Source organism: Micromonas commoda, chromosome 7 (assembly GCF_000090985.2).
Source record: "Micromonas commoda chromosome 7, complete sequence".
Taxonomy (NCBI): Eukaryota; Viridiplantae; Chlorophyta; class Mamiellophyceae; order Mamiellales; family Mamiellaceae; genus Micromonas; species Micromonas commoda.
The window spans coordinates 77,595-92,395 of NC_013044.1; the positions used below are offsets into that span (position 1 = coordinate 77,595).

General features: G+C 66.5%; 8 protein-coding genes across 8 annotated transcripts; 3 read left to right on the top strand and 5 right to left on the bottom strand.

Annotated features, from left to right (window-relative positions):
- Nucleotides 1-11: 11 nt before the first annotated feature.
- MICPUN_59750 (major facilitator superfamily) lies at nt 12-1,787 on the bottom strand (the record flags this gene model as incomplete). The annotated part of the gene is made up of 1 exon (XM_002503745.1): nt 12-1,787. One exon carries the CDS (start codon nt 1,785-1,787, stop codon nt 12-14), a length of 1,776 nt encoding a protein of 591 aa, XP_002503791.1.
- A 273-nt stretch (nt 1,788-2,060) lies between these two features.
- Nucleotides 2,061-3,077, bottom strand: MICPUN_59751 (predicted protein; the record flags this gene model as incomplete). Its single annotated transcript, XM_002503746.1, has 1 exon — nt 2,061-3,077. The coding sequence occupies one exon, from the start codon at nt 3,075-3,077 to the stop codon at nt 2,061-2,063; it is 1,017 nt and encodes a 338-aa protein (XP_002503792.1).
- Nucleotides 3,078-3,220: 143 nt separating this feature from the next.
- On the top strand, nt 3,221-4,227 carry MICPUN_59752 (predicted protein). The gene has a single exon (XM_002503389.1). The coding sequence runs from the start codon at nt 3,254-3,256 to the stop codon at nt 4,151-4,153; it is 900 nt and encodes a 299-aa protein (XP_002503435.1). The 5' UTR covers nt 3,221-3,253; the 3' UTR covers nt 4,154-4,227.
- Nucleotides 3,388-6,861, bottom strand: MICPUN_59753 (predicted protein; the record flags this gene model as incomplete). The annotated part of the gene is made up of 2 exons (XM_002503747.1): nt 3,388-6,649; nt 6,793-6,861. 2 exons carry the CDS (start codon nt 6,859-6,861, stop codon nt 4,208-4,210), a joined length of 2,511 nt encoding a protein of 836 aa, XP_002503793.1. The 3' UTR covers nt 3,388-4,207.
- Nucleotides 6,862-7,028: 167 nt separating this feature from the next.
- On the top strand, nt 7,029-7,628 carry MICPUN_59754 (predicted protein; the record flags this gene model as incomplete). Its single annotated transcript, XM_002503390.1, has 1 exon — nt 7,029-7,628. One exon carries the CDS (start codon nt 7,029-7,031, stop codon nt 7,626-7,628), a length of 600 nt encoding a protein of 199 aa, XP_002503436.1.
- Nucleotides 7,629-8,206: 578 nt separating this feature from the next.
- Nucleotides 8,207-9,661, bottom strand: MICPUN_69569 (predicted protein; the record flags this gene model as incomplete). Its single annotated transcript, XM_002503748.1, has 3 exons — nt 8,207-8,542; nt 8,693-8,848; nt 9,431-9,661. Coding segments are annotated over 3 exons (723 nt in total), but the record flags the coding sequence as incomplete, so codon positions are not given.
- A 523-nt stretch (nt 9,662-10,184) lies between these two features.
- MICPUN_59756 (predicted protein) lies at nt 10,185-13,892 on the top strand (the record flags this gene model as incomplete). Its single annotated transcript, XM_002503391.1, has 1 exon — nt 10,185-13,892. One exon carries the CDS (start codon nt 10,185-10,187, stop codon nt 13,890-13,892), a length of 3,708 nt encoding a protein of 1,235 aa, XP_002503437.1.
- Nucleotides 13,893-14,009: 117 nt separating this feature from the next.
- MICPUN_59757 (predicted protein) lies at nt 14,010-14,699 on the bottom strand (the record flags this gene model as incomplete). Its single annotated transcript, XM_002503749.1, has 1 exon — nt 14,010-14,699. One exon carries the CDS (start codon nt 14,697-14,699, stop codon nt 14,010-14,012), a length of 690 nt encoding a protein of 229 aa, XP_002503795.1.
- Nucleotides 14,700-14,801: the final 102 nt, after the last annotated feature.

The following is a 14,801-nucleotide window of genomic DNA, read 5'->3' on the forward strand; positions in this document are numbered from 1 at the left end:
GGCGCCCGCGCTCAGCTCGTGCGGGGGCTGTCCAGGGACCTCGGCAGCGAGCTCGTCTGCCACGCCAGCACGAAGAACCCCGCGGCGATGACGACAAACGGCCACCATGTCGGCGGCAACGTCCTGGCAATGTCAAATTCGACACCCCCGTCGTCCTCCTTGTGGACCGTCTCCCTCGTCGCGTGCACCATACCGGCGATCAGCGCGCCGCCGACGATGGGCGCGCCCGCCCTCGCGAGGTTCGAGAACGTCCCGGCGAACCCGTTCACCTTACCGAGCTGCCTCCGCGGGGCTGAGTTGTTCAAGATGAGGCTCACGCCTCCCATCACAACCGGCCCCATGCACCCGCGCCCCACCGCGAATACGGACACGAGGAACCACGTGAGCGCGTGAGAGCGCTCCTGCGCGAAGTACGCCAGCGGGTGCGCGGCGAATATGAACCCGTTAGCGGCACACGCCCACATGACCGACCTGGTCACCCCGAACCTGTCGGCCAAAAACGCGAAAAGCGTGGCGGCAAACACCAGGATCGTGACCCCCATCACGCTGCCAAAGGCGCCGATGTCCACCGAGGTGAACCCCAGGCCGCCGTACGTACGCGAGGTGGCCATCCATATCGGCGTCGCCTCCGCGCCGACGATGACGACGAACGTGCACCCCACCTGGTTGATCACCGCCCGCCTGATGACTGGATCTCTTCGCCACGAAGATGCGGAACTCGCGTCACCCGCCCCGTCCCCGTCGTACACGCGCGCGTAACCCCCGCGCACCGGCGTGGGCCCAGCCTCTTCTTCTTCTTCTTCTTCTTCTTCCTCCTCCTCCTCCTCCACCTTGGGTCGAACCGAGCGAACCCGCGCCACGGACTCGCCGCCCGACGCCTCCGCCCCGCCGCCGTCCCTCTCCGGCAAGAGAGTCTCGCCGTCGCCGTCGCGCTCGGTCCTCCCCACGCTCACCCCACCACGCACGCCGTCACCACCCCTCGTGGGAGTCATCTCCACGTCCCCGGGGGTCCCACCCGGGTAGGACGCCTTCTCCACGTCCGCGTCCTCGACGCCCAAAGGCTCCCCGCCGCCAGCGTGTCTGTCGACTCTCAAAAACGCGTACGCGTACGCCCACAAAAACGCCGCCGCCGCCAGCACCCACCCGCTGCTCAGCGCGAACGGGTACTCCCTCATAAACCGCGACGGGCACCGAGTGGGGAACACGAGTCCCTTGGACGGGTCCCGCGCGTTCGGGTCGGCGCCGCAGGGGTACGCGAGCACCGCGGAGAGCGTCGGGCCGACGGTGCTGCCCAGCCCGTACGTGACCCCAAATGTGCTGAACGCCTTGGCGGAGTTGGTCTTGTCGCTGATCTTCGCCATGGACGAGCGCGTCAGGGTCATGACGCCGTCGAAGAGGCCGGAGAGGGCGCGCACGAAGATCGCGGCGGGGAACGACGTGACCAAGCCCAGAGACGCGGTTAGCCACGCGGTCACCGCGGAGGAGGCGAGTAATGTACCGCGAAAGCCGAGCCTGTCTCCGGCGCTTCCCCACCAGTAACTCGATATCGCGCTGAAAGCGGGCTTCGCGGCGATCATCAGGCCCGCGTGCGCCGCCGCCTTGGCCTCGTCCGTCGCGCCCCACGCCCGTACCATGAACACCGCGGTGCTGAAGACGTACGTCGTGGAGAGGATAGATATCATGCTCGTGCACTGTATGGCTAGGACGCACGGCCAGTCCAGAGGGGTCACCACCTTGTGCGGCGAGGCGAGCGAGAGGGAGGATCCCACCCTCTTGAGCCCCGCCATCACCCGAGCTCCCCGCGAGGGCGACTGGACACTCATCGCCCCCGTGCCCTGCCTCCGACGCCGCCGCCCGCTAAGAATGAGGCGACGTCACTTTCTTCGTGTATTTTACCCGCGATCTCTTTTCTACATCATCAGCACATGTATTCATGCTCACTTTGACCAGTTCATGGTTAACGAATTTTATCTCTAACATTGCCACCTGTGTGAACTTATTCTGATTATCAAGATTTATCGGAGCGCCCGGGTACGAAGGTGAAGGTTCAGCTACGATGGCTAGGCCTCGCTCGCGTTCGAGCGCCCCTCCATCAGTTTGCGTATCATCGACGCCTCCCACGCCCTCCTCCTCGGCTCGCTCACGATCGGAAGCGACGCCAGTCTCCCTCGGAGCCACCCGATGTCCATAGCCGGCTCCGCCGCGACAGTTCCGGCTTCGGCTCCGCCGTCCTCGTCCTCCGCCAGCTCCTCGGGTCGCACGAGCTCGTACGCGCCCCCGTGGTGCGCGAGATGCTGGCGGCACAGTGGACAATCCCTGGATCGGCACAGCCACCGCGCGTAGCACTCGCCGCAGAAAGCGTGCCCGCATCGGGTGACCGTGTCGATGGCGGCGTCCATGCAAATGGAGCACGTTTCATCCTCGCCGTCGCCGTCGCCGTCGCCGTTCCCGTCGTTAGCGCGCGGCGCTCGAGAGACCGGCGTGAGGTGGACGGATCCCGGGACGTTGTTCACCGCGATCTGCGCGAGCGCCGGGCGTATGAGGGTGTAGAACTCGGCCAAAGTGGCTCGCCGGCACACGCTCAGGTGCTCAAAGTCGTCGTCGTCGTCAGACCCGTCGTCGTCGGCCCCTTCCCGGATCCCATCGCGCGTCGCCAGCTCCTCGAGCGATACTCCCTCGTCGCCGTCGCCGCGGATGTTCGACGGCGCGTCGCGGGCCGTGGGCACCTCCTCGAGATCCACGTCAACACGGCCCACCAACGCCGCCACCCTCGGTCCAACTTTGAGCGCCCTGAAGAACGCAGCCTGCGCCACCCCGGGCCTGTAGGACAGCGTCGCCTTGTACCTCCACCCGGGTCGCGGTGTGTCCGGCGCGACGGAGGCGTCGGCGAGCGCGCGATTGGCGTCGCTCACGTCCCGCAGAGCCTGCTCCAACGTGAGCTTTGGGCCCGACGGCAACCTGAACCTGGCCAAACAGGCGCGGATGGTGTCGCCCTCTCGCTCGAAGTACGCGTGGACGCCCTCCACGACGGCGCGTCCCACGTAAAATGCGAATATGATGGCGCCCGGGCTCACCATGGCGCCCTGACCGCGACGGTGCTTCCGACTTCCCCGCGCGTCGCGGTGTGACGAGGCGAGGGTTCTTCCGTTGCGGGGCGATTGTTGACATCGAGACGTCTCGGAACCACCTGCGATTGGTAAAAGTTAGCGCCACAGTCGGGGACGCGCCCGGTGGGCGGCACCGGGTTCGAGAGATGTCCGCGCCCACGGCGCTCGCATCGACGATGTCGGCGAGTCGCACGATCGCCCCGACCCGTTCCATCGCGTTTCGTCGTCGTGCGCGGCTCCGTCGCGCATCCCCCACCTCGGTTCGGCGAAGCCGCGTCGTCGCTCACGCGGGCGGGGACTCCTCCGATGTCGTCACCCCGTGGTGGCACTCCCTGCCGGTGGTTCACATCCTCGTCTTCTCCCCGGAGACCGAGGACGAGGCCGTGTACACCACGTCCAGGAGGGACGGCGACACCGCCGCGAACTCCTTCGTCGCGTTCGAGGACCTGAGGGACGCCACCCGCGCGTCCGTGGCGGTGAGCGATCAGCTGGACGGGTGCGAGATGCCCACCGTGGACAGCGTGGACCCGCGGGTGATGATCTTCCTGGCGGACTCTTGCGGCTACGGCGTGGAGGTTGTGCCGGCGGGTGGCGAGTTCGAGCCCCCGGCGACGGTCATCGACGACTTCAGGCGGTCGTACGAGGCCGAAGGCGGGGCGGAAGCTGAGCGCTCGCGGAGTCGGGACGGGACGGACGAGCTGGCCATATCCACGGTCGACCTCCAGCGGTACCTCAGCGACGGCGGCGCCCTTCCCGTGCTCCCTCCCGAGGACGACGACGCGCGATCGAGTGAAGCGGCGTTAGAGGCTGAGGACGGGGCGAGGACGCTGGAGGCGAGGCGGGCGGCGGCGGAGGCGGTGCGGAGCGCGCTGGCGGGTTCCGTCGCCAACCTGAGTGGGTCGGTGAGGCTAGCCGCCGGGGTCGGCGGCAAGGTTAAGTCGATGCTCACCCCGATGCGGCGGGTGCAACGCTCGATGCGTGGGGCCTCCGCGATGTACGAGGCGCTCATGGGGATAGCCGAGCGGCGTAAAGGAGAGGAGAAGTAACACGCGGCGGCGTCGAGGAGCTCGGCGCGTGGTTCGCATCTGATCAAATCGCGACTATTTTTTTCTACCAAAGAGTCCCCTTCGCGGCGGCGACGGCGGCGGCGACGGTCCTCCTTCGTCGTCCGTGACCTTGAGGCGCGTGGGAGACGACGACGGGTGCGACCGCAGCTCGGCGTCCTCCTCATCCTCCGAGCTCGGCTCATCGTCCGAGCCGAAATCGAAGTAATCCTCCTGGCCCACGTCGCCCGCGTCAAAGTGAACAACCTTCTCGGGCCCCTCGTCGCCGTCGTCCGTCGCGGTGTCTGGGTACCTCTTGAGCCCGTCCCCCTTCCCGTCGACGCTCCTCCTCTCCGCCTTTCGACGCATCCTGGATTTGTGCCTCGCCAGGTACCGCTCCCTCGCCTCCGGGGTCTTCTCCCTCATGCCGACATCCGCCGGCTGGAACCTGAACTTGACGTGAACGGACCCGTGCTCCACGCCCCGCAGCTCGACCCTCCGGTACACCCAACCCCCCACCGCCTGCAGCGACCGCTTCACGACGTCCCTCAGCTCGACGTCGCACTCGCCCATGAACTCCTTACCCACGATGTCCTTGTCCCAGCACTCGCACTTGATCACCACGCCGGGTGACAAAAGATCCGCCGGGGACACGATGAACTCCGTGCTCGCGTCGTACACCGGATTCAGCGTCTTGTAAACGACGGGTGACCTCCAGCTCTGGGACTTGAGCTTGATCTTGAAGTACGGGTCGCTGGTGTTGCCCACGTCCTTCGCCACGAGCCCCTCGCCCTTGACCAGCGTGATGTAGAGGAGGCCGTTGAGGTGGGGCTTGAGCAGCTCCACCTGCTCCGCCTGTCGCGGATCGGAGCGGTCGAGGTTACCGCCCAGCACCGTGTTGAGCATCAGCTCTACCGCCTCCTTCGCGCTCCTGTCGAAGTCCACCGGTTTCTCCGACGCTCGTCGCGCCTCCTCCTCGAGCTCCTCCGCCGTCGGGGGTCGACCGAACCGTTCCATGAACGTCTTCTTCGGAACGGCGACGCCGTGCTCCTCGCGTTTTTTCACCAGAGCCTTCTTGACCTTCAACCCGGCGGACTCGAGGTTCTTCGCCGTGCGCGTCGCCGTTGACGTGAGGGGAATGACTCGCATGCGCAGCGTGACGAAGCCGGCGCTCACTTTTTTGCGCCTCGTCGGATCGGCGAAGACCGACATGGCATCCTTGGAGAGGGGCACCTGCTTGGTCACCTCCTGGAATGGTTTGAGCTCGGACACCTTGACCGAGCCCGTGCCCATGACCGTCTGGAACATGGCACCCTCGAGCTCCTTCGCGCGTGACTTGGCGTCCCTGGCGCCCTTCGCCCCGGTCCGTCGCCGCCACCACCCGCAGCACGCGACGTCCATCTTCGTGAAACACTTTTCAATCTTTTTCACCCCCGCGTCCTCCGCCATGGCGCTGTAGTCAGCCACCACAAACTGCAGCTCATGCGAGTCCAGGTCGTCGAGCACGATCTTGAAGTGCTCGTTCCACCGCGGGTTGAGGTCGTGCTTGATCACCGACGACTTGACCTCGTTCCTGCCCGAGTTTGTCAGTGAGAACGTCACGTACGGATCCGATCTGCCGATGGCTCGCATGTTCCGCAGGTTGGACCCACTGACCAAGGTCACCTCGAGGACACCCGCGGCGTCCGCCTTGTCCACCCCAACCTTGACGTCCTGCGCCCCGGGACGGTTCTTGTTGGCGATGGGTACCCTGATGTACTTTGGCCACACGAGCGCCTTGCCGAGGCCGTTGCCGATGACCTCGGTTATCTTCTCCTTCAGGCCCATGACCATGTCGATGTCCCCGCCGACGAGCTTGAGCTTGAAGTTGATGTCCGGCCTCTCCACAAAGGCAATCTTCAGCATGTGGAAGCACGGCAGGTTGTTGTCGAAGTCGGCGAAGCACAGGCGGAGGGGTCCAATCAGCTGTAGCTCGTCCAGCCGAACCATCAGCGGCAGCCCGAGCACGGACGCGTTGAGCACGATGGTTGGATCCCCGCACCACCGCATGTCGAAGTCGAGGATGACCTCGTTCGTGTCCTTCGCCCGTCCCACCTTTCTGACGCTCAGCAGCGATATGGCCTCGTTCCCCAGGCCGAACTCCTTGAACGACAGGTTCAGTCCGAGAGGCGATATCCGGGCCAGCTTTTTACCGACAGCGGTGCCGATCTTTTCGCTCAGCGCCGCGGACAGCTGGGGCCAGAGCTCCGCGAGTAGCCCGTTGAGCCACGCCGTGGTCTCGTGGTCGGGTTTCTTGCACCACTGCGGCAGATCCCCCACGATCGCCGCCAGCCCTCCCGCGTCCACCAGGGTGTCGGCGTGCTTGTGGTCGAGCAGCAACGGGGTGAGCGTCCGGCGCGCGATGAGGCGCTTCTTGGCAGCCTTGGCCCGCTCCGTCCTCTTGCCGAGCCGGTATCCGAGGGCCAAAAACGACACGCGACGCAGCCACACCAGCGCAGCCTGAGAAAACGGAGAGTTGGAAGGTCGAAAGTGCGGGTGAGCAGGTTGGGGAGGGACGATGGATGGGGAAATTCCGTCTTCGGTGCCGAATTCCGGTGTCGTCGGAATCGGGTGGGAACTCGCGACGTTATCGGGGCCCGCACCTCGCTCACGTTACCCGTGATGGCCGCCGCGAGCGACACCGTGGAGCCGGGATCGAGGAACAGCTTCATCCTCGACCGAACGTATCGAAGGGCCCCGGCCGCGCGCGAGTGCCCCGCCCAAGTGCGGCGGAATTGCCGGACAGATGCCAGGTTGGACGCCGAGGTCTCAGGTTGGCGAGCAGCGCGATCAGGCAGCTGTCACCTCGCGGAGAGACCGTTTCGCCCAGCCAGACAGCATGGCGCCTCCCGCCCTTGACGTCTCCAAGGATGACCCCGGGGATTCACCTCGGGGTCCGCTGAGCGTCGCGAGCGACACGTCCCACTCGATGGAGAGCCCGAGCGCGGCCGAGGACGTCGACGATGACTTCACCTTCGACTCTCCGAGGGCGTCGTCGCCCGCGTTCTCGCCGTCGTCAGTCTCCGGCAACGGCACGGACGGCTCCTTCGATCGCGACTACGTTTGGGGAGTGAGCCCCGCGAGCGTGACGAAACGAGACGACGGGGAGACGGGAACCGCTCGTGAACCCCGGCCGACGGGTCGAGAGCGGCGGGACCGGGCGGCGTCCTCGGCCGCCGTCGTCGAGGCCGTCGTCGGGGCCATCGCCAGCCGACCGTTTCAATCGTCGCTCGGGGCGGGGAAACACCACCCGGCGGGCCTTAGACCCACGCCGCCGGTGGATCTGGGACCGGAGACCAAGGCGCCGATATCCCCCCGGGCCGCCAAGGCGATCGGCGGGTGGAGAGTGGTGAGGAGGCCGAGGCCGCCGGCGGAGCGATCGGAGAGATCGTCGCGCGGGTCGCCGAGGGCCAAAGGCAGGAGGCTGGTGTTCGCGTGACCGGATTCACTCAGTGGCTTAGTGGCTTAGTGGCTAACACTTAGTTCTAGTTTATAACCGTAGGGCACCTCGCGTGCGTTTCGTCACACCCGCATGGCGAGATCCGCGCGAGCGGTCGCGTCGTCGCGCTCGAGCTCATCTTCCTCGCCGGTTCTCTCGCCCTCATTGTCAGATTCGTCAGAAGATTCGTCAGATGACTCGTCGTCGTCATCCTCCGCTTTGTTCCCGAGCCGGTCCAGAGACAGGAGGTACACCATGGACTCCTTCGCGTTCCCAACCGCCCTCGCCCACCGCCCCAACCTCGCCCTCAGCTTGGCCTTGCTCTCCCGCGGGAGCGGCGCGGCGTCCAAAAAAGCGTTCGCGGACCGCTGTAGTTCGCGGACCCGGTTGCCCTCGACGAGACCCAAGATACACCCCTCAACCGCCGCGCGGTCCCGCTCCTCCACCGTCCGCGAGGGCGCCCCGTCAGCACCCACGTCAGCACCCACGTCATCATCCACGTCAGCACCCTCGCGAACGGCGCCGGGCGCGAACGGCGCGAACCCGAGCCCCGCGTCGAGCACGCGCACGCACGCGCCGTCGAGGTCGCACCACGCGCCCGTCGCCGCGCATCTCAGCTCGCTGGGTTTGTACTCGCCCTTGTACCGCATCTTCGGGCAGTCGTGGATGTAGTAGCCCATGTAGTAGTACCGCAGGGTGGGACAGTGCGCGCTCGCCTCCCGGACCCACTCGATCTCCCGCAGAACGCCGAGCTTACCGAGGGACAGGGCGGCGTAGTCGGGGTCCCAGAAGAAGTATTTGGACGACAGGCAGTAGGGCAGGACGTCGACGACTCCGACGGCGACGAGCTTACCGTCGATCCTGTACTGCTGGTGGAAGGAGCCGAAGCCGCTCGGGGGCGACGCCACCCACCTCTTCTTTCGCGCGACGGGAGGAGCGGCATCTGACGTGGCGCCTGACGTGGCGCCTGACGTGGCGGTCGGTCTGATCCACCCGCCCACCCAGCCGTCCTCCTCCTCCTCCTCCTCCGGGACGAGAGCGCCGCGTTGCTCGTTTCCCCGCACCCTTCTCAGGGGCGTGTCCACCAGGAACCGACCGTACCCGAGCTCGTTGTTCTCGTTCGGGTCGTCGCCGTGCACGCGCGTCTGGTACCTGCGCCACAGCCGGTACTCCTCCTCGTCGAACGCGGACGGGCGCGTGGTCACCGTGAGCGTCTTTACCTTGCGGTGACCAGCCGCCGTCGCCTTTTTGGACCTCGTCGACGTCGCGCGGGGCGAGTCGGAGCACACGACGCCGGGCGTTTGACCTAATCCCATCATCGAATCAAATCTCCCACTCCGATCCGCCCTCGTTCCCGTGCTTCTTCCTTCATCGTCGCCATCCTTCTCCTTCTCCTTCGATGATGGGAGACGACGTACGACGAAGTTGAGGTGTCCCGAGTTTGTGAACGCGTCGGCGAAAGCGATGAGCTCCTCGTCGCCCCTCATCGCCGCCAGCAGCGCCCTCGCGGTGGCGTTCGCCTCCTCCGTCGCCGCGCCGCAATTCAACCCGCCGCCCCGTCTGCACGCGGCGGAGGCGAGGGCGACGGCGACGGAGCACGAGTGCGTGGCTCCGGCGTCGACGGCGGCTTTGGCGACGGCTCGCCTGACCCGTACCGGGATCTCGCGGTTGGACGCGACGAGCGACGCGACGGGTGGGGAGAGGGAGCCGTTAAGCGCGCACTTGGCCAGCGCGCGTGTCACCGCGCGCTCGATGATGGCGGCGGCGACGTCCGTCTCGGCTCCTCCTCCCGTCGCGGCGACCGCGGTCGAAGGCTGGTCGCGGGCGTCGTCGTTCGTCGGTGCACCCTTTTCGTCGATGCGGCCCTCGAGGTACGCCCGCAACCTGCGCTCCACCTTCTTCTGGGACTTGGTCGGCGCGAATCTGTGGACGTCGAGGCGTATGGTGTACGGCGGGCAGCACGTGCGGTCGAGCACGGGCTGATACATCCAGTTACCCGACCGCCTCCACCCTCGATCGATGAGGTGCTGGTAGTCCTCCACGGAGCAGACGTGGGCGCTCATGCCGTGCGACCTGAAGGTGTTCTGCTTGGACTTGCAGTAGCCGCACGTGCTCCCGTACACCCCATGATCCTCTATGATCGTCGTGTAGTGCGATCTCTCCCCCTGCGACATCCCTCCAATGCCCTCGGCCGCCCCTCGGACTGCCCGAACTGCCCAGATTCTCGTTATCATAGACTATCCAAGTTGAGGGTGAAACTGAATGTCTCGTAGCACTAAGCTCTGTTTCGGTTGGGGTACTGGTGCCGTCGCAGTCCGCGGCCCGCGAGAGGGTTCAGAAGCGAACGAGCGCGGGACTGATGGTTCGCGACGTCAAGGACAGCCTCGGGTCACCCTACGTCCCCGTGGTGAGCTCCCCGGATACCCCCGCCCTCCTCGCTCCTCGAGCCAAATTTGACATCGCCCCACCCACCGACAGGCGACGCTCCCGAACGAGCGGATAGACCGGCGGCGACGCCGACTCGACCCCGAGCCCGAGCACGTAACGCGTCACCAGATGGACCAGGAACCCCCACCGCGTATCGTCGCGGAGAAACCCGCCCCGGTGCCGGCGTGGCGAGACGGATTCGCGCTTCTCATCGACCCGGGAGACCCGGACTTCGCCCCGCCGCCCCCGCCCCCCGAGGACCGCTCCAAGCTCTCCACCGACGAGCTGCGGCGCGCGGGGATGAGCGAGCTGTCCACGAGCGCGTCGACGGCGATGAGCGCGCTGGCGCTGGCCGGCGAGAGGGCCACCGCGGCCGCGAAGGGATTCAGAACCGCGTTCGCCAATCAGAGACTCGCGGCGGCGAGGGCGAGGTCGACAAACGAGGATGAGGATGAGGATGAGGATGAGGGAGATGGGGCGCGCGAGAGACCGATGGAGGCGAGGATCGTTCACGCGTGTTTTCGTGAGGCGATGCGCCCCAAACTCCGCGGTCGCTCGGCCAAGGCTGCGGCCCGCAACGCGATCTCCCGAGCGCTGGCGCGATGGCGAAAAGGTCATCACGCGTGCTTCGACGCCTGGAGGGAGTTTGCGCTCGCGGCGGGGCACATGAAGCGCCGCGGCGAGGACGCGAAGCGGCACGAACACGCCCTCGACGCCCCCGCCCATTCGCGCACGGACGAGGAGACGGAGGGTCTGTACGAGCTCGTGAACGGATCGTGCGACTTGTTCGGCGAGTGCGCCAGATACGAGGCTGTCGAGCTGTGTCGACGCGCGAGGTTGGAGAGGTTTTCAGCGGGCCAGACGCTTTTGAACCCGGGGGATCCGGACGATAAGGTGTTCATACCGATCGCCGGGTCCGTGTCCGCGTGGATCGACGCGGACGTGGATGGACGCGGCGACGGGGACGACGAGGAGGACGAGGAGGAGGACGAATTCAAAGGGGAGAGGGGACGTCGACGACGCCGGCGGGTGGCTAAAACGTTCGTTCCCGGTCGGTCGTTCGGCGTCCCCGCGCGCGCCGCCGCGCCGCCGCATCGCCACGCGTTCGTCGCGGACGTTGACGCGTGGTGCGTCACCATCTCGCCGGGCGATTGCGGCGGGACGGAGTGGGAACCTTTCGACGTCACGGTTCGTAAGCGGGTGGACTTTCTGTGCAGAATACCCGGCCTCTTCGACGCGACGCTCGTCGAGCTCGAAGCCCTGGCGCGGCACGCGGAGGAGCGAAGGTACGAGCCCGGGTTGGCGCTCGTCAACCAAGGACAGGAGTGCCGCGGGGCGTACTTCATCCTCTCGGGCACCGTGGCGATCATCCGCCGGATACGAATCGACAACCGGAAGACAACCGGAAGACAACCGGAGGAAGAACGAATCGACGAGCCGGACGCGCCGGTGCCGGATCACCTGCGATCCGCGCTGCCGGACGCGGCGAAGGCGAACGATCGTCGCCGCGTCGTCCGCGCGCGCGTCGGGGCGGCGATGTTAACCCGCGACGGCGACCGCGGCGACGGGAGTGGTGACTCACCGGGCGGTGACTCACCGGGCGGTGACTCGGACGTCGTCGACGTTCAGCTCCGCGTCGTGGGTTCCCTCGGCGTGGTCGGCGGGGGCGATTACTTCGACAGACCCGCGCCGTGCGCGTGCTTCGCGGTGGCCCGCGGCGCCAAGCCGGTCGCCGCGCTGTTCATCGCGTGCAAGCACCTCGCCAAGATTTTCTCGCCCAAGGCGATGGAACGGTTCAGACGCGGGTGCCATCCCGCGCCCGCCGACGACGCGCTGAGGAAATCGCTGGCGGCGAAGGAGGCTTCCGAGGCGGCGAACCGCGCGGCGTGGACCGGTCCGGACGGGACGGCGATCGAGGGCGTGGAGCCCGTGGACCCTCACGAGGAGCTGCGCAGGAACCCGCTCGCGTACTCCGACTCCGACTCGGATATAGAGGGCGACGTCGACGAGCGCCGCCCCGATAGACCCACGCTGGTCCCGAGCTCGAGACGATCGCTCCGGCCTTTTCTCCGACAAAGGGGCGCGAGGGATTCCGACGCGAGGGACGAGGCGAAGGAAAACGGCCGTCTCGTCGTCGGATGGCCGTTTCACCGCGACGTGTACGACCCGCGCTCGGACTCGCACCGGGTCGGGCCCTCGTTCGGCGGGGGTTTCAGCCCGTGCGCCGACAAGGCGAAACGGGGCGTTCAACGTCGAACAACGTCGACCGACCCGGACGCGTCGAAGCTGGCCGAGATTCGCGACGTGGGCCTCGTCGCCGCCAAGTCGAAGGTCATCACGTCGCCCAAGAACCCGACGGAGAGGAAAGGGTCGTACTACCGCAAGTTTCTGGACGACGTCGCGTCGTTCGACCCTCGGGTGACGTTCGCCTTTGACCCGTCGACGGCGTCCCCGGAGTGGAAGTCGCACCAAGAGTGGACCGCGTTCGCCACCCGGCCCCGCATGCTGACGAAGTTGGAGTTTCAGAACCAGAGGGTCGTGCGCGACCGGAGGGCGAGCGACGCCAGGGTGGAGCGCACCAGGGACGACGCGAACAGGCGGGGCGGGGTGAAGAAGACGGCCGCCGTAACGATCGACGGAGCGATGAACGACGATTCATACGACGACGACGACGCGACGGCGAACGCGGCTAAGAGGTGGCTCGGGTACCGCGACGACGCCAGGCCCGACGGCGTCCGCGTCTTTCGACCGAGCGATCGAACCGCCGTGCTCGACGCGCGAGACGGCGTCACGGTCCTCGCGTTCCGGTTAGCGTGCCGCTCGACGCTTCGCCGGTTGCAAAAAAGAATCGACGGACGGGTAAGTTTTGAGTTTGGCGGGTACGACATCGGGAAGACGCACGACGCGGACGAGGCGTGCTCCACTGCGAGGAGCGCGGCGGGGGTCGGGAGGTGCGTCGACGACTGGCGAGAGGGGAAAGGGGACGCCGGCGGGGACGTCGGGTCCGACGGCGCCGCCGTTCCCAGCCGCTCGACGTCCAGCTGCGTCTGCGTGTGTCGGCTGAGCGATGCGTCGCGGACGTGCGCGACGACGAGGGACGACCTGTGCGCGCTCGCGTCGAAGCTGTGCGTGGAGAGCGGGGTGTTATCGTGCGTCAGGTGGTCCGGGGATTCGCTCCTCCTGTTTGGCGACTGCGACGACCCTTACGTGGATGACGAGGAGGAAATCGAGTACGTATCTCGCCACGCGCTCAACACGGCGCTCGAGCTGAGGGCGTTCCTGGTGAATTACCACGTCGGTAAGGCGAAGGCACAGGCGAACGGGCCTCCCCCCGGCGGCTGGAACGACGACGACGGCGACGACATGGAGCGACAGGGGGATATAGCGGTTGGGATCTCGATCGGCTCCGCCTTTACGGTTCGCCGAGCGAATTCGCTTCACGCCGTCGACGGCGAGGTCCGTGACGACGCGTGTCGGCTCTGCGACCTTGCCAGCGACGACGGCGGGGGCGTGCGGTGCGACGCGAAGATGTACCCCGCGTGCAAGGACACCCACACGCTCGTCCATGCGGGGGCGGGGACTGGTATCGAAGAGACGGGTCACGATCGGAGACGCAGTGCCGCCTTCGCCGGATACCGAGTCGTCGGTGATCCGTTTCGGGGTTTGGGTCCCAAGTCGGGGGCGGGGGAGACCGCGCCGAGGCGGCACACGGCGCGCGTGCCCGCGTCGGTGCCTTACTTCAATTGGCGCGAGGGTGCGAGCGAGGCGCGCGCGCCAAAGTCTAGGGGGAAGGTCGGGGGAGCGGCCGGTAGGGTCCTGTCGGAGTATCTCGGGTGAAAGTATCATATCCCAGTGATGTTAACCCTTAGGTTTGTTACACGACGTCAGGTCTGTAGTACAGCGCGAGTTTCGCATCGACCCGTGATGGTACACGTGAGCTCTCCCTCCTCACGACTACATCTCCTCGATGTCCAGCGACTCGAGCTTCATTGCGACGCACTCGTCGTCAGCCACCACGGCCGCGACCACCTTGCCAGCCGCCAGCTCAGCCTGCAATGGTCGCGGGACGTACTGCTCGCTGGTGATGACGCTGAACCCCGCGCGCTCGTAGAAACCGACGGTGGACTTGAGCGTGAGCAGACACACGGTCGTCTCCTGCTTCAACAGGGTCTCCGGGTCCTTCGCGTTGATCGAATCCTCGATGAGTCGGTTCAGCAGCGCGGTCCCGACCCCTCTGCCGCGATGCTCGGGCATGACCACGAGAGAGGCCAATTCGAGGAGCTGGCCCCGCCAGTTAGGCTGCAGGTTGAGCATGCGAACGACGTTCCCGACGAAATCTCCCTTTGGCCTGTTGCTCAGGGTCTCCCAGGGCTTGAGCTGCCCGAAACCCACGACCCTCCCGTCCTCCTCCGCCACCACGAACCGCCTCGGGTCGAGACCCAAGGGGTTCATCTTTTCGCGTAAGATGGCGAGCCTGATGGTGTTGGCATCGCCTTCGTTGCCTCTTCTGAGGGTGAGGCCCGCGATGTCCGCGCGGGGGGACGTCGCGAACGAGCGAAGAGCACGGCGGTGACTCGCGCAGAACTCGCGGCGCGTCCGTCCCGCGAAGGGGACGGATCCTCCGGCGAAGCGAGCCGCCTGCATGACTGACGCGCGAGAGGGTCTGAGTATTGCTGGCGTGGCGCTGGCGCGGGTCAGGTCTGCTCGGATTGCTTTTCCGATGCGCAGCTGCTGTGATTGGCCTTT